The sequence below is a fragment of the Heterocephalus glaber genome, unplaced genomic scaffold (genome assembly GCF_053883595.1).
Source record: "Heterocephalus glaber isolate CG9 unplaced genomic scaffold, H.glaber_assembly_v1.0 deba00000621, whole genome shotgun sequence".
Lineage (NCBI taxonomy): Eukaryota > Metazoa > Chordata > Mammalia > Rodentia > Bathyergidae > Heterocephalus > Heterocephalus glaber.
Window position 1 is genome coordinate 22,330,669 of NW_028258153.1, and position 25,651 is coordinate 22,356,319.

The 25,651-nt window shown below is 40.1% G+C and overlaps 1 protein-coding gene across 12 annotated transcripts in view; it reads right to left on the reverse strand.

Moving 5' to 3' along the window:
• Fam117b (family with sequence similarity 117 member B) overlaps window positions 1–24,781 on the reverse strand; it is a 204,117-nt gene extending 179,336 nt beyond the window's left edge. For 10 of the 12 annotated variants that reach the window (XR_015449112.1, XR_015449111.1, XR_015449113.1 and 7 more), the window contains exon 1: window positions 24,096–24,781. Coding sequence is in view for 9 of the 12 variants with exons in the window: in XM_087205833.1 (XP_087061959.1) it covers window positions 24,096–24,759 (664 nt within the window). In the remaining 3 variants the exon portion in view is untranslated. The remainder of the gene's footprint in view (window positions 1–24,095) is intronic. The other 2 variants (XM_004851196.4, XM_021263609.2) reach the window with 1 other exon arrangement.
• Between the last annotated feature and the right edge of the window lie 870 nt (window positions 24,782–25,651).

Consider the following 25,651-nt stretch of genomic DNA (forward strand, 5'->3'; position numbering starts at 1 on the left):
TTAGAAAATAAGAAGCACTGAAGAGTTTTTTCTTAGAATTATCACTACTTTATTTTCAAATGTTTCTTCTGAAATTTCCAACATTATAGCATATTTGTGTTTACAAAATCAGGATGTGGATTTAAAGGGCTGAAAACATTTATACCTAAATAAATAAAAAGCCCTGTTTTACAACCAATTCTACAAATTTTTCTAAACCACTCTGTCCATGGATTTATCACTGTATTTATTCTCTGTGCTTCTACCAAAAACTGTGAAAGGCAAGAAAAGAGACCGTTCCAGAATCTATTATTTCTTACTTGATGTTCTTTTAAACTATTCAACATAGTGCCATAAACCTATTTGTAGTAGGTACATATTGGCTAATTTATATTATGTAATACTATGACAGGGTTTTTAAACATAGGTCTCCAAATTAAACAGACATAGGCTAGATGTGATGACGTATACCTGTAGTCCCAGTGCTCAGGAGGCTGAGCCAGGAAGATCCCAAGTTTGAGGCCAGTATGGGCTGTAAAGTGAAACGCTGTCTCAAAAAACAAAACAAAAAGCAAACCAATAACAACAACAAAAATTAGACATAAATTGAAAACATTTAGAAATTCTGTAAAATATTAAATTCTTAACACTCAATTCTCTGGGCCTGATACTCATGAAATGAAAATAAATATAGCCTAATTTAGAAGCATGCATTTTAATGTATGAAGCATACATCCAAATATTACTTCACTTCTTCTTGGCTGACATAGAAAATAAAGAAAAATTGACACCAAAATCTACTATCATACACCATTTTTTAAATACATTCTACATCAGAAGATTACTAATCTCTTTTAAAAGAGGAACAATTTATTAATTTTCTAAACGATTAAATGATTTCAAAACTTTTTCAATTTTTGTATTTTCCTAAAATAATTCTCATTCAATTGCTTTTAATGCAAAGTATGCAATAAACACAATCTTTTTAAAAAATATATCAAAATTTCTCAATAAAACCTCTATTGTCAAGAATCTTCCTATATAACAACTACTACATGCCCAATTTTATCAAGGAAAATTGTGTAAATACAAATTATACAAAAATACTCTGCTGGGCCAAGGATTTAGCTCAGTGGTGCCTTGGCCTGCCTCGCAAGCGCAAGGTCCTGAGTTCAATCCCCATACCAAAAAAATTTTTAAAAAAAACCTCTCTTCTTTCAAATTTTAATTAATAACAAATTCAGAAAAGATAATTAGTTAAATACACACAAATCACTGAGAGCTAATAGAGCCTGGGATTAGCTCAGTGGTGCCCTGCCTGCCTGGCAAACAAGGTCCTAAGTTCCATCCCCCCCACACCGGGGGCCACTAATGACAGATACCTCTAAAGAAAGAGCTCATGAGATAACTATTTGTGAAAATGGATATGTAAATGAACTGAAATATATTATTTGCATATAAAAGTTTCCTAGATTTCACTGCTAGGACCTACAATTCAACACTAGTTTTCAAAAGAATGATGAGTGTGCATAGTGCCGTGCACACACTGTCACCTCGTAAGCCTGGAACCAGTATGTTTTCAAGAAATCTGACAGGGAAAAAGGTGGTCCACAGTCTCTGAACAAAATTCTCACAGATAAAAGTTTAAGGGACTGAATATCCAATGTCAATGATGTAATGAATTTAGTAACCCAACAAAGCATCAAATATATAACATACATAGTATGTTGGTAGATAACAGATCAAATATATGGAGTGATGTTAGACTATTAAGGAAAAGATAAGCTTTTTCAATAAAAAGAGAAATCCTCAATATTTAAATATATATTAATATATAAATATTTAAATATAAATAACACCTGTTTCCTGTCATAAAGCTTATGACTATAGTCTCCCACAGTTAGGTAACAGTGCTGCTTCACTCTTCAGATGCTAAGCACCCCAAAGCCTACGTACTACAGGCCTGGCTGTCAGGGCAGCAATCCTGAAAGTGGTGGAACCTTTGATGGTGGGGGTGGTGGAATGTGTCACTGTCAGGAACTAGGGGACTGCATAGTCCCACCCCACCTAATTCTCTTATACCCTGGCTATGATGTAAGCAATTCTGCTCTGCCATGATGCACTGTCTTCTCATCTCAGGCCTGAAAACAATAGGGCCAATCCACAGAGGACCAGAACTTCCCAAACTAGGAACCAAAATAAATCTTTTCTCTGCATACATTATCTCAGGTATTTTATGACAGTGATAAAAACCACACTCAGAATTCAAAAAATGTTTAATTTCTGAGACCACATTCAAATCACAATGGAACTTAATCTAGTACCAAATATAAAATAAGGTAAAAGAGTGGTTTTTTTGCAGTACTAAGCTACATCCCTGCCCCTTTTATTTTCTATTTTGAGACAAGGTCTCTTTTAAGTCACTAAGTTGCCTAGGATTGGTTTGAACTTGCAATCCTCCTGCCTCAAACTCCCAGAGTGCTGGGATTACAAGTGTGCACTACCATGCCTGGTTAATCGTCCATTTTAAATGTTTACTGTGTACTATTTATAATTGAAAAAAAAAAACAAAACTCAATACCATATAACAGCTGGGAAATGTGTTATTCAACTATAATACCAGCTACCTGGGAGGCTAAGGCAGAAGGATTGCCAAGTTCATGGGCAGCCTGGGCAACTCAGCCAGATAAAACTAAAAACTAAAACTAAAACTTTAAAAAATAAAACTAAAACACTAAAAAAAAATAAAATAAAAACTTTTTTTAAAAAAGTAGAGCATGCCACTGCTGGTGGGAGTGTAGACTGGTGCAAGCACTGTGGAAATCAGTATGGAGATACCTCAAAGAACTAGGACTGGAAGTCCCATTTGACCCCACTATTCCACTGCTGGGGATCTTCCCCAAAGAATTAAAAGAATCATACCACAGTGATATATGTGCGCCCATGTTCATAGCAGCACAGTTTGTAATAGCTAAAACTTGGAATCAGCCCAAATGCCCATCAACTGGAGACTGGATAAAGAAAATGTGGGTTTTTTATAAAATGGAATACTACTCAGCCATAAAAAATGAGAAATTAGAGACATTTATAGCTAAGTGGATGCACATTGAGGTGATACTCTTAAGTGAAATAAATAGGACACACATGTATAAATACTGAATAGTTTCTCTGGTGTGAGAAACTGAAAGTGTAAATATGGACTAAATGTATAATAGGTAATGTGAAACAGGAAGAAAAGGGGCAAAGGGGAAGGAAGTGGGAGGGCTAGGAGAAAGGATAGAAGGAAATGGGATTAATATGAGAAAATGGAAAAATAGGAACAAAATCTTTGTAAATAGGGAGGAATGGAGGGGTTGAAGGGAGGGCTGGGCAAGGGTGAAAAATAAGAACCAAGGGAGATTATGCAAAGGTGCAAATTTCCAATGATGAATGTCATTATATTGTATACCTAAAATGTACCAATGATTAGAATGAATGATCAATAATGCAAAATAGGAAGAAAAGGTCCAAAGGGGTAGGGGTAGTGGGAGGGGCAGGGGAAAGGAAAGAAGGGAAAGGAAAAATGATGAGAAATGGAAAAAATGGAAATAAAGTCTTTGCAAATAGGGAAGGGTGGAGGGGGTGAAGGGAGGGCTAGGAATGGGGAAAAAATAAGAACCAAGATGCATTATGTAAAGGTACAATTCCCAATGAGAAATGTAATTGTGTTGTATACCTACAATGTACCAATAAAAGAATTAAAAAAAGAAAAAGTGGAGCACGGTACCACACAACTGTAATCCCAGCATTCTGGGAGAATGAGGCAGGAGGAATGTAAACTCAAGTCCTTGCTAGGCAACTTGGCAAGACCTTGTCTCAGAATTTAAAAATTTAAAAGGGGGTGGGGAGGTAGCTCAGTGTGAAGGCCCAGAGTTCAATCCCTAGTAAAGCCACGAGAGACAGGGGTGGAGAACACTGGCTGGGGAACATTCCTCAGTGGTACAGCACTTGCCTACCATCCCCAAAGCCTTGGGTTCAGGCCCCAGTACTGCAAAAATAAATAAATTAATTAAAAATATAGAGGGCCGGATTTAGCTCAGTGGTTCCGGCGCCTGCCTCGCAAGCACAAGGTCCCAAGTTCGATCCCCAGTACCAAAAAAATCCACACAAAAATATAGTTAGAATGTTGCAGAATGTTCTAATTATTTTTCTTGTTGCTGAGGCAAAATACCCAACACCCAAAATTAAAGGAAGAAGGGTTTATTTGGCTCAGTTTGTAGAGGTTTCAGTCCATAGTCGGCTGGCTCCAAGGCAGGATGGCATGGCAGAGGAGATACAGTTCATGGCAGGCAGAAGACAGAAGGCAGAGGGCACCAAGCTACAATTACAGTTTCTTTCCGCCCTTTTATATTCTATCTAGGCTACACCGTTTAGGGCAGGTGCCAAACCAATCGATGGACTAATTTAGTAATTACACACCCTTAATCCCAGCACCACACATTCTACATCCAGCCACTTCTGAAAAAGCCTCACCTATGACAGCATGAGGCTTTGGGGGACATCTAGACATAAGCCATAACACAGAAGTAAGTATACTTATTGATATGGAAATTGTTTCTAACATTTTAAGTAGAAAGAGCAAGTTATAAATCTATGAATTTTAATTTTTAAAAAGAATTATTTACTCTCAAGCAGTATTTATATGTGTGTGTGTGTGTGTGTGTGTGTATACGTACACGTGTGGGAGGGTACTGGGGCTTGAACCCAGGGGTGCAGTACTCTACCATAGAGCTACATCTCCAGCTCTTTTTATTTTTTATTAAGATGTTCTTGCTAAGCTGCCCAGGCTGACCTCAAACTTGGGATTTTCTTGCCTCAGCCTCCCAAGCAGCTGGGATTATAAGTACATGCCACCAAAACCAGCTTTAAAATACAATTTTTTGGGCCAGGGATTTAGCTCAGTGGTTTTGCTGCCTGTTGCACAAGCGCAAGGACCCGAGTTCAATCCCCAGTACCAAAACAAACAAACAAAAAAATAAAATAAAAATACAATTTTTTGTTAGGTGACTAACCATAGTAAGTAGATAAGAAGGTCTGGAGTCTGAAAAGCCCAAATTTGTACATTAGATCCATTACCTAATAGCTGTGTGACCACAAGTTAATTAAGTTCAATGTTAAAATGGTGATAACATCTGTAAGAGTTGTCTAAGAATTAAATAATATATGCAAAGCACTTAGCATAGTAGTTAGTATACAGCGGGTGTTCAACAAGTGACAGCTACAGTTCCACTACTTCTCACACTATGCCCACTCTTTCAAACAAGTTTGTAAAATTAAAACCTGATGGGGGTGGGGTACAATGCCTGCAAGTTCTGGCTAAGATGGATTAAATAATAAATAAACACACTGTATCACTGATTACCACTAAAAAACTGATTATCACTAAAAATCTGGATAGAATATATGGAGGAGGTCACTAAGGACTCAAAAAAGTAAATAATAGGTAGATTAGGGAGTAAAATGAAAACTTGGATAAGTGATAAGGAAGTGACTCCCTGGGTTTTTCCCCATCCCATAAATACTATTCTAGATATTGGAACTGACAATAAGGGTGAACAGAAACAGGCCCAGAAGAAACTTTCTGAATAAACTAGGAAGGGGCCCCTGCAGAATGAAGAGTGTAGCTTTCTGCTCTTCTTACCCTGGCCCAAGGCAAAATGACATCCTCTTTGTCAGTGACCACAAAGATACCTGAGACTCCCATGCTTTCTTCTGACCAGAGCAACAAGAAAGGAGAGAACCTGTGGCTGGAAGAATCAAGAAAAAACAAAAAAAACAAAAAAAAAACAGTTTTTTTCTTCCCTTCTCTTTGTTGTCGTGGAAAGTGAATTATGATAGAAGTTAAAAATCCCAGATTTACAGTAAGAAAATGAGGACAAGGGCGCTTTGGACAGACTGTGAAAACACATCATGGAAAGGGGAGCTGGAAAAGCCTTTCCAGATCTGTGTAAGAAGTTCCAGAGCTGAAGATTCTGCTCAGATAGACCACTTGCCCAGCTAGCGCACACAGAGCCTGGGTTCAACACCAGCACTAAAGAAAAAAAAGTTCCAGCCTCCCCCAAAAGCTGCATATGTATATGAACTTGATCAGAAGAAGCACCTACACTAAGATGAAGACACATATCACTCCAGGGGCCAGTCTGAGTCCTGGGAGGGACACTCAGGAGACAGACCCAAAGGGCTACCAAGGTTTTACAAACTAAACCAACACAAGAACTGCAGCCCAGCAAAGAAAGCTGGGTTTACTGTCCACTAAGGGAACATTCAGCATTCCCGACAATCCTAATAAGACTGAGTCTTCTCAAGCACAATATTTAAAACATCCAAAAGAGCAGAGACACCAACTCCAAGGTGACTAGATTTTGGAATTATCAAAGATTTTTTTTTTTTAAACAAAGACTGTTTTTAAACAACCAGCTCTTATTTTTATTTTTATTTTTGGCACTGGGGATCGAACTCGGGTCCTTCTGCTTGTGAGGCAGGCACCAGAACCACTGAGCTAAATCTCTGGCCCGGAATTATCAAAGATTTTAAAGCAGTTGTTATAGCCATGTTTCCTGGAGTATGGGCAAGCACCCATGAAATTAATAAAAAGATAAAAGTTGTCTAATAAAAACTCTAAAACAAGAAATCAAACTGAGAGTGGTGGTATATGCCTATAATTCCAGCACTTTAGGAGGCTGAGGCAGGAAGACTGCAAATTTGAGCCCAGCTTGGGCAACTTAGTCAGACTGTGTCTCACAATAAAAAAATAAAAAAGTTTTGGGATGCAGTTTTGTGCAAGGCCCAAGGTTCAGTCCCCAATACTGGAAGAAAACAAGGAAGGAAGGTGGGCAGGGGGGAAGGAGGGAGGGAATGAACGGAAGTTTCAGGCACCTGTGGGACAACATCAAAAGGATCATATTATTGGAGTTCTCGAAGGACAAGGGAAAAACTGGAGGAAAAAAATTAACCAAAAAATAGAAAACTTCCCAAATCTAATGAAAAACAGAAATTTACAGATTGAAGATGCTCAATGAATCCAAAGAGGAAAACTTGTACTCTTAAATAATCAATCTGCTAAAAAATCAAAGATAAAGAAATTTTTTTTTTGGTACCAGGTATCGAACTTAGGACCTTGGACTTACAAGGCAGGCGACAGAACCACTGAGCTAAATCCCTGGCCCAAAGATACAGAAATTTTTTAAGTAGCCAGAAAAAAACATGACACATGAATGACCAATGATTTCAATGACTATAGATGACTTATCAGAAATCATGGAAACCAGAAGACAAACTACATTTTTAAAGAGTTAAAGAATGAAACAGATGGACTGGGGATTTAGCTCAGTGGTGCCGTGCCTGCCTCACAAGTGCAAGGTCCTGAGTTTGACCCCTGGTACCAATAAATGAATAAATAAATAAATGAATGAATGAATGAATGAAGCAGAGGTCCAGGGATGTAGCTCAGTGGTGCCACACCTGCCCAGCAAACACAAGGTCCTGAGTTCAATTCCCAGTACCCCAAAAAAAGAGAATGAAACAGGATTTTGTATCCATTGAAACCATCCTATAAAGCCGATAGTCTTAGGTGAAAAAAACAAGAGAATTCATTGGCAGCAGACTTGCTCTAAAACAAATGCTAAGTAGATCTTAAGGCAGAAAAAAAAATGATATCCGAGGGAAATGGAACTTCAGGAATAAAGAGCAAACTAAATAAAGTATGCATAGACAAAATATTCTTTTTCTTAAATTTATTGCAAGAGTGACTGTTGACAGCAAAAATTATACTGCCATTTTCAATGTACAGAGACATAATATACAGAATCTGCCAAAAAAATGTATACATACTTCAGGAAAAGAAAAACTATGATGTTTTTTCAACAGATAGTGTTACCCTCATAGGGGGACCCCAGAGGATGTCGTGTATCACAGAAAACCCACTACACTGCCATCCTTTATAGAGAAGAAACTGAAAATACATGTGCAGTAAGCTCAATGATCAAAGTTACCCAAGCAGCAGTTTGTCACACTAATAAATGTCTGGAAGCTCATGGCCACCACTTTGAGCACCTCTCGTAATTGCAGAAGTCAAAGGTAACTTCTATTAATCTCATGATATCTCAAATACATTTACTATTAAAATATTATACAAGTTTTTCTTCTCCTGAAGTGTATACACACTTTTTTGGTGGACTCTACATATATATGACCAACATAATATAAATGAAAGCAGTTAAAAAAAACAAATGATTGTAACTTCTACATTGCACTTGAAGTGGTAAAACAATATTAACTCTAAACAGAACATTAGAAGTTAGGTAGATTAGGGCTGGGGATTTAGCTCAATGGTTTCGCCACCTGCTATGCAAGCGCAATGACCCGAGTTCGATTCCTGGTCCCAAAAAAAAGAAGTTAGGTAGATTATAATTCCCTTAGCAAGTAACAACAACAAGGCAGATACAACCTATATAGTCAGGGGCTAGGTACATGCCTATATCCCGACACTTGGGAGGCTGAAGCAGGAGGATCACTGTAAGTTTGAGGTCAGCCTGAAAGACATAGTGAGTTCAAGGCCAGCCTGAATTACATAGCAAGATCCTGCCTCAAAAAAAAAAACAAAAAACAAAAAACCCAGAAAACAAAACCTACACACAAATACAGTAAAAAAATATATATATGTACATATATTAAAATGGGTTAATATAGTTAAAAAAGTCAATACAAAAGGAGGTAGAAAAGGGAAAGGAGTGGAGGGAAAGGAGTGGAACAAAAAAAGGAAGGGAAAACAAAACAAACAATAGTAAACCTATATCCAAACATGAATAGTTTCACTAGATGTAAATGGTCTAAACACAATAGAGGTCAGACTAGATTAAAAAAAATACAAGATCCAGCTGTTTGCTAAATACAAGATAGCCCTTTACCATACAAAAGAGATGAAACTATATAATAATATAGAGAACATAAAAATAGATTTTGCAAATATTAATCAAAATATACTATTGAGCTGGGCGTGGTGGCACATGCCTGTGATTCCAGCACCCAGGAGGCTGAAGCACGAGGATCACTGGGCCAGCCTGGGTTACACAGTGAGTTCAAAGCCAGCCTGAAATGCACAGCAAGACCTTGTCTCCAAAAACAAAACAAAGTAGACTTTTGAACAAGGAAAATTACCTAAGGTAGAGGGAATTACACAGTAAAAGGTTCAACTCAACAAGAAAGATATACTACTACATGGTAATACATATTTTTTAAAAAGCTTCAAAATACAGGAAGCAAAAACTGAAAAACAAAATAGAAAAATCTAATTTATTTTAAGAATTCAATACTCCTCTTTCATAGCTGATAAAACAAGTAGACAGAAAATTAGTAGAGATATGTAAGACCTGAAAACTACTATCAATTAATCTGACCTCATTGGCATTTACAAATAAATGCTCTATCCAACAAAAAAGCAGAATACACACGGAACTGGCACATGAAACACTTGTCAAAGATTACAGCCTTAACAAAACAAATGAAATCAAAGTATATTCTCTGACAGGGATTCCAATTAATAAAAGCTACAGTGTCTGGAAAATTCCCAAATATTAAGAAGTTGAACAAAACCATTCTAAATAATCTGAGGGTCAAAGAAGCAGGGAAACTAGAAAATATTTGTATTGAATTAAAATGAAAATACTGAACATACCAGCTTTTAAAATGCATTGGAAGAATGCTTGAAGAACAATGTATTGCATTACTATAAATGCTTCTATCAGAAAAGAAGGTCTCAAATCAAAAATTTTAGCCTTAGGGCCAGGGATTTAGCTCAGTGGTGCCACCACCTGCCTCACAAGCGCAAGGTCCTGAGTTAGATCCCCCATACAAAAAAAAATTTTCAACCTTTAGAGGGACGTGGTGGCATACTCTGTAATCCCATCACTTGGGAGGCTGAGGGAGAAAGATCACTGCAAGTTCAAGGCTAGCCTGAACTATAGAGGAAGAACCTGTCTTTAAAAAAAAAAGAAAATCAGTCTTCATCTGAAATTCTAGGAAAAAAAGCAAAATGAACCCAAAGCAAGTAAGAGGAATAAAATAATAAAAAGATAGAAGTAGAAATCAATGAAATAAACAAATACATAAACCCAAAAGTTGATTCTTTGGTTGATTTAAAAATGGCATATTTCCAGTTACACTGACCAAGGGAAAAAAAAAGATGAATCTGTAACAAGAGATGGAATGAAAGGAGGAATGGGATACCACTATAACCTCCCCACATTAAGAGAAAAAAATATCACAATTTCATGTCCATAAATGCACCACTTCCTTGATTTTTTTTTTTCTTTTGAGACAGTCTTACTACGTAGTTCAGGCTGATCCTGAACATACTATGTAGCCCAGCCTGGCCTTGAACTCCCAGTAACCCTCCTGCCTCAGCCTCCCAAGTGCTGAGATTACAGGCTTATGACACCACATCCAGCTAAACCACTTCCTTGACTCAATCTACCAAAGACTCAAAAAAATAGATAATCTGACAATTGGGGATTTAGCTTAGTGGCACGTGCCTGCCTCAAAAGCACTACTTCCTAAGTTTGATCTCCAGTACCAAAAAAAGGGTTAACCTGAATAATCTTGCATCTATTAAACTGGATTTATAATTTAAAATCTTCTGTAATAAAATTCTAGGCCAAGATAGTTTCATTAGGGAAACTCCACTAGCAAGACCCTGTCTCAAAATAAATTTGTTTTTTAAAAAACTTTTTAATGAGGGAGAGGGGCTGGGATAGTAGCTCAGGACAAGGCCCTGGGTTTAATTTCCAGTACTAAGAAAGAGGAAGAGGAGATAATATCAATACTACATAATCTCATCCAGAAAACAGATGAGGAAGAGAATACTTCAACTTGTTTTATGAAACCACCATTACCCTGAGACCTGAACCAGACAAAAACATTACAATAGTGCACAACAAACCAAAATACCTCAGGAACACAGATGTAAAAACCCTCAAAATATTAGCAAAAAATGCTACACTTTGGAAAAAACTGGTCGTTTTTTATAAACCTATGTGACCCAACAATCCCACTCCAAGGCTTGTTTGTTGTTGTGGGTTTTTTGGAGGGGTACTGGGAAAATCAAACCCAGGGGTGCTCTACCACTAAGCTTACAGCCCAAGTCCTTTTTATTGAGACAGGGTCTCCCTAATTGGTGGAGGCTGGACTGGAACTTGTGATCCTCCTGCCTCAGTCTCCCAAGTATAGGAGTTGTAATTACACTATGCCACCATGTCCAGCTACTCCTAGGTACTTAGACAAAAACAAAACAAAACAAAACCCAAAACAAAAAGTATGTTCAGAAAAACAAAACGCCTATAACACAACAGCAGCTTTATTCATAACCCCAAACTGCCAAGTAACCTTCAAGTGGTAAATGGAAAAAATGGCATATTCATATAATGAAATATTACTCATCAATAAAAAAAGAATGAGCCAGGCATGGTGGTACACACCTGTAATCCCACCACTCAGGAGGCAGTGACAGAAGGACTGCTGCAGGTTCGAGGCCAGCCATCACTACAAAGTGAGACCCTGCCTCAAAAATAAAAATTTTAAAAGAATGAATTACTGATATATGCAACAAGATACATGAATGTCTAGTATATTATGCTGAATGAATGAAGCTAGATTCAAAAAGCTAGGTATTGTACAACTCATTTATATGACATGAAACCATTTTTCCTATTTTTAATTGCTTTAAAAGATAATTAAACATTTAAAGTGAAAATACTAACAAAGTACTGTGAGCTTTGTAACAGTGATAAGAAAAATCTGACAATGAGCATAGAGGCTGGGAGGCAGGATAAGGAAGTATGTTAAGAGAAGGTTCTCGTGTATGACATATGAGACAACACAGACACGGAACATTTCTATCACTCATGAAGTTCTACCAGACAGAAAAGCTCTAACACAAACACTAAGAACACAGTAAAAAGAAGTCTATCTAATACCTGAGTGAAGATAATGAAACTATAAAAAATAATCCAAAGAAAATAGGGGAAAAAGTAGGCTCAACTGATAACAATTCCTAAAGTATATTTGTTTTTTAGGGGTTTTTTTTGTACCAGGGATGGAACTCGGGTCCTTGCCTAAAGTATATTTGATAACAGAAAGAAAAATGTACATCTTTTGACCAAGAAATTCCATTTCTAAGAATTTATCCTACAGATAAATAAGTACACAAAGTATGTACAAGAATATTCACACCCATTCATGAAAAAAACCCTATAGAAAATTGGTATGGATGGTCTTTATCTCAATCTGATAAAACCCATCTACAAAAAACCAACAGCCAACATCATACTAAATGGACAAAAACTGAAAGCTTTCACTCTAAAATCAGGAATAAGACAAGGATGTCCACTGTTATCACTCTTGTTCAATATAGTTCTGGAAACACTAGCCAGAGCAATTAGACAAGAGAAAGAAATAAATGGAATAAGGATAGGAATAAGAAAGAAATAAAAGGAAAAGGAAAAAGGAAGAAGTTAAATTGTCATTATTTACAGATGACATGATACTCTACATAGAAGATCTCAAAAACTCCACCAAAAGACTTCTAGATTTAATAACCAAATTCAGTAACATAGCTGGATACAAAATCAACACTTAAAAGTCAAGAGCCTTCCTGTACACAAATAACAAACTCAATGGGAGAGAAATTAGAGTAACAACATCTTTCACAATAGCATCCAAAAAATGAAATACTCAGGAATCAGTCTAATGAAGGAAGTAAAAGATCTCTACACTGAAAACTACAGTATTCTGAAAAAGAAGATTGAAGAGGGTTAGGGGCCAGGGATTTAGCTCAGTGGTTCCGGTGTCTGCCTCGCAAGCACAAGGTCCCAAGTTCTATCCCTGGTACCAAAAAAAAAAAAAAAAAGATTGAAGAGGGTACCAGAAAATGGAAAGCTATCCCTTGTTTTTGGATAGGAAGAATCAATATAGTGAAAATGGCCATACTTTCAAAATTGTTATACAGATTTAATGCAATTCCAATCAAAATTCCAACAGCATATCTCACTGAATTAGAAAAAACAATCCTAAAATTCATTTGGAACCAGAAGAGACCTAGAAGAGCAAAGGCAATGCTGGGCAACAAAGGCAAGACAGGGGGAAATCACAATCCTTGCCTTTAAATTATATTATAAAACTACTGTGATAAAAACAGTAGTACAAAGTGGTACTGGCAAAAGAACAGACCTGAGGATCAATGCAACAGACTAGAGGGTGCAGAAACAACTCTAGATATATTCAACCACCTTACCTTTGACACAGGAGCCAAACACCTTCACTGGAAGAAAGATAGCCTCTTTAATAAAAGGTGCTGGAAAAACTGGCTTTCCACATGTTGAAGATTGAACCTAGACTCATCGTTCACCACACATTAACCTAAAATCAAAAAAGGATCAAAGATCTAAATATTAAAACAGAAACACTCAATCTGCTGGAAGAGAGAATAGGTATAGAGGACATAGGAGTAGGCAAAGACTTCATGAACAAAACCCAGATGGCACAGGAAATACTACAAAGAATGAACAACTGGGACCTCATATCTTATTAAAAAGCTTTTGCACAGCAAGAGAATCCACCAACAGAGTGCAGAGACAACCAACAGCATGGGAAAAAATTTTTATCAGCTATTCCTCAAATAAAGGACTATTATCTATAATACATAAAGAACTCAAGAAAATTAGAACCCCCAAATTTAAAGACCCAATCTAAAAATGGGCATCTGAAATGGACACTTCTCAAATAAAGAATTAGAAACAGCAAATAAATATATGAAAAAATGTTCGACATCACTGGTCATTCATGAAATGCAAATTAAAACAACGCTGAGATTCCGTCTCACTTCAGAAAGAATGGCTGTTATTAAGAAATCAACCAACAACAAATGCTGGAGTGGCTGTGGGCCCTTCTCCACTCTTCGTGGGAGTGTAGACTGGTGCAACCACTGTGAAAATCAGTGTGGAGATTTCTCAAAAAACTAAAACTAGAGGTTCCATTTGGCCCAGCTATACCTCTTCTTGGTATCTTCCCGAAAGAATTAAAAGCATCATACCCCAGCAAGATATGCACACCCATGTTTATAGCAGCACAGTTTATAACAGCTAAATTTTAGAAACAGCCCAAATGCCTATCAATCAATGAGTGGATAAAGATACGGTTTGTTTTTTTTTTACAATGGACTACTACTCTGCCACAAAGGACAAGCTTCAGATATTTATAGCTAAATGGATGGACCTTGAGACCACACACTTAAGTGAAATAAATCAGACACGTTTAAATACTGCACTGTTTCTCTGGTGTGAGACTAAAGTAGAAATAAAGACTAAAATGTATAATGGATATTGGGAAATGGGAAGAAAGTGTGCAAATGGGAAGGGGAACAAAAAAGGAGGAAAGGGAGGTAGGGAGGAAGGGAGAAGAAAAAAAGTGAAAACAGAAGGAAAAATTAAAACAAAGCTTTTGTACACAGGGAGGGGAGAGGACGTAAAGGGGGAAATTAGGTAAAATAAAATTTATTAAAACAAAAGATCAGACAAAAAAAAAAAGACTATTCAAATGCCTACTGCAGAGGTGCATGCCTGTAAACCCAGCAACTAAGGAGACTGAGGCAGGAGGATAGCAAATTCAACCTCAGCCTGAGCAATTATGCAGATTATGTCCAGGGTTACAAAGTGAGTTCAAGGTCAGGTTGGACCATATAGCAAGACCTTGTCTCAAAAAAAAAGAAAGGTTTTATTTCATTTCAAAATGAGGAAAGAAAATGTATAATGTACACATACCAGCCCCTAATGAGGAATATAATCATTATGTACTGCAAACATGGATCAATTTTTGTTTTAAAGGAAAAAAGAAATCCAGATGTGCTCATTTCAAGTTCAACCCACAATTGAACAGGAAAAAAAAGTTTTTTCTCAAAGAGATAAATTTTATGGGTATTTTCAAATATTCTTTTTTTTTTTGGACCAGGGATTGAACTCAGAACCTTGCACTTGTGAGGCAGGCGTGGTGCCACAAAGGTTAACTCCCCGACCCAAAAATACTATTTTTTATATATAGGTCTAGAAACCAACATACAGACTCAGACTGGACATGAAGACAGATAGTCGGGCGTGATAACCTAGGACTCTTTCTTGGGGAAACTGGCCAACAGAGAAGGAAAACAGCTCCCTGCACTATCACTATGGGAAGCCTCCTCCACCCCAACAGTCCAATCCAGACACAGAATGCCTCCCAGTGTTCTGTTTAAATATTAATGGAAAACTAAGGAAAGGCTGCAACAGGACAAAAATCAACATAAAAAGCTGAGAACAACGCAGAAGGCAAAAGAAAGCTTCAGCATATTTATACCTTTCATAAATATTTTTATGTTCACAGCAAGGTGAGTGCTCTTGAAAAGAATGGGGTAGCCAAAATGTAAAAATCAATAAAATTAATACAAGATAAAATAAATATGCTAGAAAAACAAAAAGATAAGAATTGAAAACTAGGACAGAAATAAGCAAAGTCTAACTAAATCCAAGTGGTTTCACTCTGGTTAACAAGAGTTCCAAAGAGAAAACAAAAATGTTAATAGAAAAGAGGATGACAGAAGAAAAATTCCCCAAAATAAAGTATCTCTAGATTGAAAAAGCCCACAGAGCTACACTGTCAGTCCCATAGTAATCAGCACACTGAACAGAAAACAACCAAACCAAACATCTCATACCAAACAATCCTTAGAATGGTGATAACACTTTCACAGAGAAAATGCACACACATCACACACAGATGGCCAACAATCAGAAGGGCACTAGAATTCTCAACAGTAGCCATTCTGGGGCTGGGGACTTAGCTCAGTGGTTTCCCCGCCTGCTACGCAAGCGCAAGGACCTGAGTTCGATGCCTGGTACCAAAAAAAAAAAAAAACAAACAACAACAAACAGTAGCCATTCTAGAGGCTAGAAAATGAAATGCTTTTCCTTTTGAGGCAGAAAATTAGGGCTGGGACAAACCAGGCAACCAACTGGGCAGAATGGGCCAAAGGTCATAAAAACCCAGGGCTAACAGGTGTAGAACCTGAGACCCATATGGGTCCTCCTTAGAACTGTGGACTGGTCAAAGAAGTGCTAGTTTCATTCCTTCATTGGAAGCTGGTGCTGTTCACAGGACCAATCAAAAGATGCTATTCTCAATCCACCATTTACAAGTTTCTACAGCCAATCAAAAGACAGTTTCTGGGCTGGGGATTTAGCTCAGTGGTTCTGACGCCTGTCTCACAAGCGCAAGGTCCCAAGTTCGAGTTCGATCCCTGGTACCAAAAAAAAAAAAGGACATAGTTTCTGACCTTCATTTACACTAGGTAAGGGGCCAAGTGAATTTTTTGATAGGACAGTTTACATCTGACCTGATGTTATTTTTTGATAGGACAAACACCCATGTGCCTTATTCCCATGAAGGGGAGGTCAATCCAGGTATTTTGGATACTAAAGACCCCTTTTTGCTACATCCTCAGGGCTGCTGTGAGCATTTTTACCTGCCTGTTCTTGCTCTGTAGAGCTCAGCTCTTTTGTCTTCAATATACACCTTTTCTGCCTTTCCTATGTGTCTTGTCCTACTATTTATTCAGGACACCCAGGCCCTGGAAAGAAACCCCATGGGACCCCCCCCATGGGGGGGTGGGGTGCTGGGGATCCAACCCAGGCCCTCCAAGCACTCTACCACTGAGCCACTCCTCCAGTCTAAAGTGCTTTTAATATTCAGTAGAAAAATTACTTCCAACCTAGACTCTGTACTCAAACTATCAAGTACAAAGACATTCCCACAAGCTGAGCCTGGTGGTACATCCCTAACATCCCAGCACTCTGAGAGGCTGAGGCAGGAGGATCAGTGCAAGTTTGAGACCAGCCTGGGCTACATAGTGAGTTTGAGGCTGGTCTGAACTACATGGCAAGACCCTGTCTCAAAAAAAAAAAAAAAAAAAAAGACCATAAAAGTTACAAAGAAGCCAGGGATTTAGCTCAGTGGTGCCGTCACCTGCCTCGAAATCGCAAGGTCCCGAGTTCGATCTCCAGTACCAAAAAAAAAAAAAGTTAACAAAGAAAGGAAACACACCTAGCATACACCAAGGTTCTGATATAAGCAATATCTGCACACTCAAAATAATTTAAACATAAATACTGATTAGCCAAAAGGGTTCTGTAACTACAACAGGAAGAAGATGAAGGAGTATGTTGATTGGTTAAATGTATTTTCCATGGTAGGAAGTCACAAAAAATTGAAGAAAAAACTTACTAAAGCAGCAATATAAGCATGTTATTTGAAAGTATGTTGATAAACACTAAATAAACCCCTGAGAATTTAAATTGGTTGTCTAGGGGACAGGAAGTAAGAGTAGAGAGAAATGTGCCAAGGAAATGTATTTTACATTTCTACTGCTTCTATTGCTGAGTTATCACCTTAACCACACCCTTATCTCTACCTCTCCTAAAAGAAGGACAGCTTCTTAGTTGTTTCTAAGATCTCTGGACTCCACCACCCACTGAGGCCAAGCCTCTCACATTTTCTGTGGCTTTGTTCCATCTACTATCGTCATCTTCTCTGGAATCTCCAATGCTCCTCCTGCAAATCCTTTCCTTAAACCTATAAACATGCTGAGGTCTCCCCCATTCTGTAAGTACAAGAACCTTACACAAACTTTCATCCAAATTTTTCACTTTTCGTTTTGGTGAAAACAGTAAGATTAGTGCCTCCAACATACATACTTTACTCAGAGATCAAAAACTGATCTAAATGACAATTCAAAAGCCTATCTGTTCTCTTTACAGAATTTAAAATCTTGAAATGTTTACACTTGTTCTGTTGATGTTTTCAAGGCTATTCTACCATTTCTTGGATCACATTTGGAGGCTTCTTCACAGGCTTTTTCTTTAAAATGCTTATTTTCTCTGGGAGTTCTATCCTCTGCATTCTCCCCATCATCTTAACCACCCTAGGGATTAGTCATTTCAAGTGCTGCCCATGTGCAAATGCTTAGCACAAATTAAGTGTTTAATAAATGTTTACTGAACTGAAATGAATGAGTCCCAATTTTTTAACACCTCCCCCCAGTTCAAATTGTATCCTTGAGTTCTAAAACTGTTATTTTCTACAATCTAAAAAAAAAAAGGGTACCTGGATTTCCTGAAGGCACAAACTAAGTACATCAAGAACTGAGCTCACTTTCCTTGTCCACATCTGCTCCCCTCACTGTGTCATCCATTAGTACTACATTCCAAACCATCACCCTCACTCAAGTCCCCCTTAAACGGTATAGCCAACAGTTCACCAAATCAAAGTCTCTTCAATCTTTCTTCCCTACCATTACCACTGCACCTAAACTCGGGTACTCAACACCTTGTGTTAGTGTCCTCCTCCAGTCTTTCCACCTCAACCTCATGCTTTATTCATCCTAAATATATATACAGACTATATGCACGTGCATACTACTACTCATTCTAAGAATATACAATAAATACTACTAATAATAAATTAACTTGTAATGCCTCAATCCTTCGATGAGGATGACAAAGATGATAAGAGAAATAGCTTTAAAAAAAAATAGCTAACAGGGGCTGGGGATTTAGCTCAGTGGTTCCCACACCTGCCTCAAAAGCGCAAGGACCCAAGTTCGATCCCAGGTACCAAAAAAAAAAAAAAGCTAACACTGGGAGATTCATATAACCCATGGATAGATTGCAAGAATTTTATCCTTGTAACAATCTTATATTGTACGTATTATTAGTACTGTATACTGTACTCTTTTTAAAGGTGACCTGAACCTGCCTAAGTTAAACAGCTAGTTTAACTAGAGTCTGAACCCTGGCAGTCTGGCTCCAGAGCACATATTATCAACCACAGAATACATTCTAATTCACTACACATATTCTACTCAAGGCCATTCTGAAATTTACCCCTCCTTTTCTCCCTCTCCCTTGTCTCCTCTCTTTGAGATAGATCTCTCTTTGACACAGGGTCTTGCTCAGTTGCTGAGGTCTAACTCATGATCTTCCTGACTCTCCTAAACCCACAGTGCTGAGATTACAGGCATGCACCACCTCTTTCCCCTCTCCAACATCTCCCCTTCTATGTCCTACATTTTAAGCCAGGGAAGACTGAACACGACAGGTATATTTTCACAACTCTAAGACTCAACTGCAAAGTTCTGTTCCTTCCTTTCCAACTCAAATCAAAAGCCACCTCAGGTGGAAGAATTATTCAGTCTCTCTCTCCAGGGCTCACAGCACACATATTATATACATTATGGCTGTTTTACATGGCTAATCTGAGTTTCTCAAGCTCCCTGTGATTTATACATCTTTGAACTACAAAGTTAGGAATACACAGAATACATAGTTCCATCAAACTTACAGAACTGAACTTAATTAAGTGAAAATTCTACCAGCCAAAATAAACTTTCAATTCCAAAACACAAACATTACAACCCAGGATTCCCTCGAAGGTGTAAAGTTAGCAGCAGTCCTCCAAATGTCAGACACACTGGATTCTTAAAGCTCTACACTTTATCAGACACTAGAGAGCAGGTATCAAAGCTGCCACAAATTCGAAGTTCTGATGCCCTACCTTCTGACTTCGTATGTTAGTCCATATGTTAGTCCAGAGAAACACATCTCTTCTCACTGCTCCTGGAACTCTCCTACCCCATAATTGACCACATCCACACACAACTTATGCAAAACGAGGGGAAAACTACCAGGAACAAAACCTATTGTCAACATACAAGCCACACCGTGTTTTCAAATTATCTTCCTTGGTGGTTTCTAGTGACTGTTTTTCACCTGAATGTCCAATCTTTTGCTTGCCTGGGCCACACTGAGCGCAGAGAAATTGTCTTGCACTGCATATAAAATATGTAAAACAGTTAATATAAATAACAAAACTTCCCTTTCTTATATTTTCTATTACACTTTTTTTAAAAGGCAAGTGTCCCTCAATCTCACTAGAGAGGAGGGGGTGGGGAATAGGAACCACCAAGGCCTAGAGTAGGGCCTGGAAACATCCATTTTTTAACAAGCACCTACAGCCGTTTTCCAACCCTAACCCCAACCCCAATTCTCCTTCGAGACATTAAATAGTTGTTGAACCATTCACGTCGATTCTGACCTTGACTACTCAGAGTGAGCAGACACTACACTACAGCTAATGGGCTTAGACTCACAGTACTACACCTCCCTCTCCAGATGCTGTCACAAACCATCTGTAATCAGGGGTTTCCATGACCTCTCTGCACATTGGGTCATTTTCTAAAATGGCTCCTGGAACTCAATGAAAACATTTTATTTATGTTTACTAGTTTATAAACAAGCCAGAACAGTCAGATAGAAGAGATTCTTAGGACAAGGTATGAGAGTGACTGCAGTTAATAACATACAGTTGATCCTTGAACAACATAGGTTTGAACTGCTGGGGTCCACCTGTGAGGATTTTTTGGAAATTTTTTGACAATTTGAAAAAGGCGAAGAACACTACAGCACAGAAATATCAAAAATAAATTTTAAATGTCAGATATGCACAAAGGCATAAAATTCCAGCAACCCCTTCAATTTTTACTATTATCTATAGCTAGGTAAGTACTTTTATTACTTACTGCCATAAAATATACATAAAATCTATTATTAAAAGTTAACATCACCGGGGATTTAGCTCAGTGGTTTCACCGCCTGCTGTGCAAGCACGAGGACTCGAGTTCGATCCTCAGTACCAAAAAAAAAGTTAACATCAAATCTTACACATGCTGAACATGGCTCCATTCTCAGCAAAGAGAAATGTACACAAAGGTGAAGATGTAATATAAATATAAAACTGCATAAGACTAACTGTAGTAGGTATTGTTGTATTACTGAAATAATTCCATTGCCATCTCCTGGCAATGTGATGTGATTTCAGTGACCTCAAGTGCTTCCAAGTATACAGTATGACATTGATCATCTTCACTTAAGCAATTCATCAAGTAAAACTGCATTTGTCCGTAAAAAGTGATCTCTGGAAGTTTTTGTGTCTTTGCCATATATAGTACATATGCCAAACAAAACGTGTTAATAAACTGTTTTATGTTTTTGGTAAGGTGAACTTTAAGCTGTTAGTTGAATTTTGGTGAAGTCAAAAAGTTCTAAGGTTTCTTTGATTTGTTTTGCTTTTTATGTGTGTGTGTGGTGCTGGAGTTTGAACGCAGGGCCTTCACATTGACCTACAAGCCCAGCCCTTTTTTTTATTTTTAGACAAGGTCTTGGTAAGTCACCCAGGATGGGCTCAAACTTGCATCTTTCTGCCTCAGCCTCCTTGAGTGCACGAACTTTAAGCTGTTAGTTGAATTTTGGTGAAGTCAAAAAGTTCTAAGGTTTCTTTGATTTGTTTTGCTTTTTATGTGTGTGTGTGGTGCTGGAGTTTGAACGCAGGGCCTTCACATTGACCTACAAGCCCAGCCCTTTTTTTTATTTTTAGACAAGGTCTTGGTAAGTCACCCAGGATGGGCTCAAACTTGCATCTTTCTGCCTCAGCCTCCTTGAGTGCACGGATTATAGGCATGCACCACCACACAAGACTTCTCTTTGATATTTTACTGCATAAGACAAAGGTAAAAGAAGAGAAGCCCAAAAACAAAACTTCACAGTTAATACTGTTGCCTAATTACCTTTTCTAAGCACATCTCAGTACCTAATGACAAATAACTTTGCTATGGAAGAGGCAGGCACCAAAAAGTGGGATGTTTAAAATACTTGTCAGGAAGGATGCTTACATTATCTAATCACAGACAAAAGTTTAGATCAGTTCTAGATCAGGCAATGATTAGCTCAATCCCCAGAAGAAGGAAGCAACTAGGTAGAAATCCTAAGACTTCAACTTAGGACCTTTGAGATACTGAAGCACTAACAAAGGTTGTGACTAGTTTTTCCAATAAGACACCTAGAAGCCAGCAGCCTGATCTAGACAAATCATAGAACCTGGGTCACATGAAGTTTACAGAATCATAGAGATACTTCTACAGTAAGAACCTTTACATTTCATTGAGCCTGCAAACTGGTGGCAACCAAAAAAGGGCTCTAGTCAGTAAAGGGCCTCCTTCCAGAATAGTTACACAGAAGAACAAATGATGCAATTATAGTATATATAGTCTGTGCTTCAAAGACTTGAAATCTGAAAACATTTTTCCCCACTCTGAATAATGTTCACCAGACTAAAACAAGAGTACATTCCAGAGAAGGAACTATCAGACATTCACATCTGAATAAGATTTAATAGAAGAGGCATTATCCTTCACCCCCAGTTGTTAGTTCTGCATTAGAAGTTTCCGGTTTCCTGTTTTGTTTTGGGTGGGGGGTGCTAAATGGTGACCAGTCTTACAGCGTGAATACTCTACGGAGGGACACACCCGGTAAAAAAAAAAAAAAAAAAAAAGCTCTGTAAAACACGAACGAAAGGACACACGAAGAGCCCGGGACTCCAGAAAACAGCCCCTAGAATTTGGAGGAAAAGAGCACCTTCCTTAACTCAATTCTCCTCGGGTTGCTTCACTGCTTTGAGTATCAAACAGCTGCTAGGGATCAGATTCTGAAACCAGACTGAGGAACTGCCTCTTTCCACCACCATGCCACCCACTGCAGCCCTCCTTTCCCTCCACCTGATGCCTATGCTGGCTCCAGAAGGAAAACTGAGACAATCTTGCTCACCAGTTAAGAGTTGCTTCAAAAATCAAGTACAAATAATTTCAGGGTGCTATATACGTCCCAGGTTTTCTCTTATACATCATGAAGCTGCTTCCTTGATGTAATTTGAAGACCTGGTCTTTGGAATATGACTGACCAGTTCAAATACCAACTCTGCCCCACTTGTTACTTTAACCCATCTAAAGGCTACTGTGAGGGTTAACGCAAGATCTGACATGAAAATCATCTGCCTCATAGCAAGTGTTCAGTAACTGACAGATGGGGGAGGCAGGTCCTAGTACTTTTAACAGAGTTTTTTAAGCATTTTGCATATTCTAGAGGATTAAACTAGTACTCTGGTCCTAATCAGAATACACTATGAATCATGTTTCAGGGCAATTTTTTCCTAAGAAAATACTGTCTAAAATCTTCCATAAAACAAAATAGAAAAATTCAACCTACTCTTTCCAGTTTAGAAACCCGTTTATCTTGGTTAGGAGGTATTGCCCTGAAATTCCCAACATTCTAACCCTAAGATTCCAACAGAAACTGCCCAAAGACAAAAATGTATGTTGACACTATTAATATGTATGTAAAAATCACTTTTTTTTACTAGATTCTGACATAAAGGTGAGTCGTGATAAATCTTACTCCTTCCTATTTCTCACAATCTGAGTTGCTCGAGTTATCCTTTTTGAATGATGGCATCAGAACCCAGCAGTTCCATTCAGCACCCTTCCTCAAGTATATAAAAAAAACAGCAAATTTTAGATCCCTTAAAACAGTAACAGGGAGAGAAACTGGGCTTTGTTTTTGAACATTCAAAGCACAAACATCAGTACAGTACATCAGAAATATACCTACCCAGCCCCTCAGACAAAGCCCATAAACCTTGTGAAGGGATCTTGCTTCATTTGTCACTTCTCGCTACCCATTTATCATGCCTTACGAAATGCAAAGTAACGCTCCAAGGCCCCATTCTCCTCAGGGTTCCCGATCTGCCGTTGCTAAAGTAGCGCGTACAGTCCAAAATCGTTTGCGGAACAGAAACACTGAGCAGCATACATGTGCCGTGGAGCTCCATCCACGTCACTAGGCAGAGGGACAAACCAGTCCTCGCCTCAACCAGGGGCAGTGCGCAGGAACCGGAGGAGGCTGGCACCCGGGTTTATAATGAACACAAACAAGCCTGAGCACGCGATCAGCGGCAGCACCTCGGCCGGGAGCAGAGGCGGCTCAGGGCCCGGGGGCGGCGGCCAGGCGCCCCGCCGCGCGGCGGAGGCGGGCTCGGCCCTTCCAGTCCCCTGGCGCCGCAACCCCGCGCCAGCCCCGACCCCGCCCGCCGCCCTCGCCGCGCCGAGCACGAACCTGCCTTGCACACCGGGGCGCTCGGGCTGCGTTGCTCCGGGGACCTCCGCCGCGGGCGGACGCGGGGCGGGGGCGGGACGGCGCTGCCCTCGCCGGCCCACAGGTGGGTGGGCGACGAGCCAGGCGACGGCGGCGGCGGCTGCGGCCGCGGAGGGCTTCCGCGGGCGCCGCGCGTGGGGCTGGTGCCGCGAGTGGCCGTGGCAGCCGCGCCCGTCTGCGTGGCCACTGTGGGGCTGGTGCGCGCCACGGAGCGCGGGCCCCCGCCGCTCCCGCCGCAGGGCCCTGAGGCGCTGCCGCCGTTGTTACCGCCGCCGAGGCCGCCGCCCCGTGTGGGGCTACCGTGCTGCTGCTGCTGCGGCTTCAGCTGGAACGGGACGGTGGCCCGAAGGGGCTGCAGGCGTCCCCCTGGGCCCCCGGCCACGGCCACCGCGCTGCCCCCGAGCGCGCCGGCCGGCGGGGGGGACCCGCTGCGCCGCACCCGCTGGGACATGGCCCACTCCCGGGTGACGGGGCGAGACGGGGGCTGGCTGTCGCTGGGCCGCGGGGGAGCGTCCTCGGGCCGCGGGGAAACCCCGCGACGGGGTGACGAAGCCAGACTCCCAGGTGCGAGGGAGCGGGCCTTGGCCTCGACGCGCGGTGCTGCATCCGCTGCCGCCGCGCTCATCAACAATAGTGTCCCCGCGCGGCCCCGCCCCCTGCGAGCCCATTGGTACGCGTCACCGCGCTCCAGCCGCGCCGCCGAGACGATTGGCTACCAGCCCCAGGATCCCGCCTCCGGGCCTAAAATCCTGGCTGTGCGGAACCCGTCCGCTCTTTAAAGGGAGAGACCCGCCCCCGGGGGTAGCGGTGCGCGTGCGGTTTGCGTACACGTGAGCACGCGCAGGCGCGCGCCTGGCCACGCGTGGTGCCCCTTCCTCGCTGTGGAGCGCCCTGGGTTCCGGGCCCTGTAGCTTTGCCATTTCCCTGTCCAAAGCCAGCGTGGTCCGGGACCGGGCCTAATCTTCCCCACGCCCACGGTACCAAATGCAGAGGCGCGGACGCTGTCCCTTCCCGGCTCTTTTCCTTAATCTTTTTGTTCTGTCTTAATTCCGTCTGTGGACCAGGCTCAAAAGGAGAATTCATTTACTCTTACTGACGTTTATACCCATCTCCTTTCTTTTTTTAAAGTTCTACAAAGAGCGAAACCTATTAAAATTGCGCTTCGAATGCCTTTTTACATAGTCTCTATTGAGTTGTTACCAATGATCTTGCTACTCTACTGTATCTCAAATAATCAGGAATTTATTTTAATCAGCTACTTCACAGGCCCCTGGTACTGTACCTTGGAAGTATGTCTGCCACCTTATGAATTTGTACAGTGCTATACTTAGTGGGCAGGATCTTCACACATCTGGGCTGGCCAAACATATTTTAGTCTAGTGGAGGAAATAAGCCTTTGTGGTGTGGGTAAGGACTGAGGAGGGCAGGCCATCAAAAATATGTTGACCACCACCGTGTGTATGCATGGCCATGACCTCTTTTCCTTCTCTCCTACATCAGATGTGCATTCTAGACAG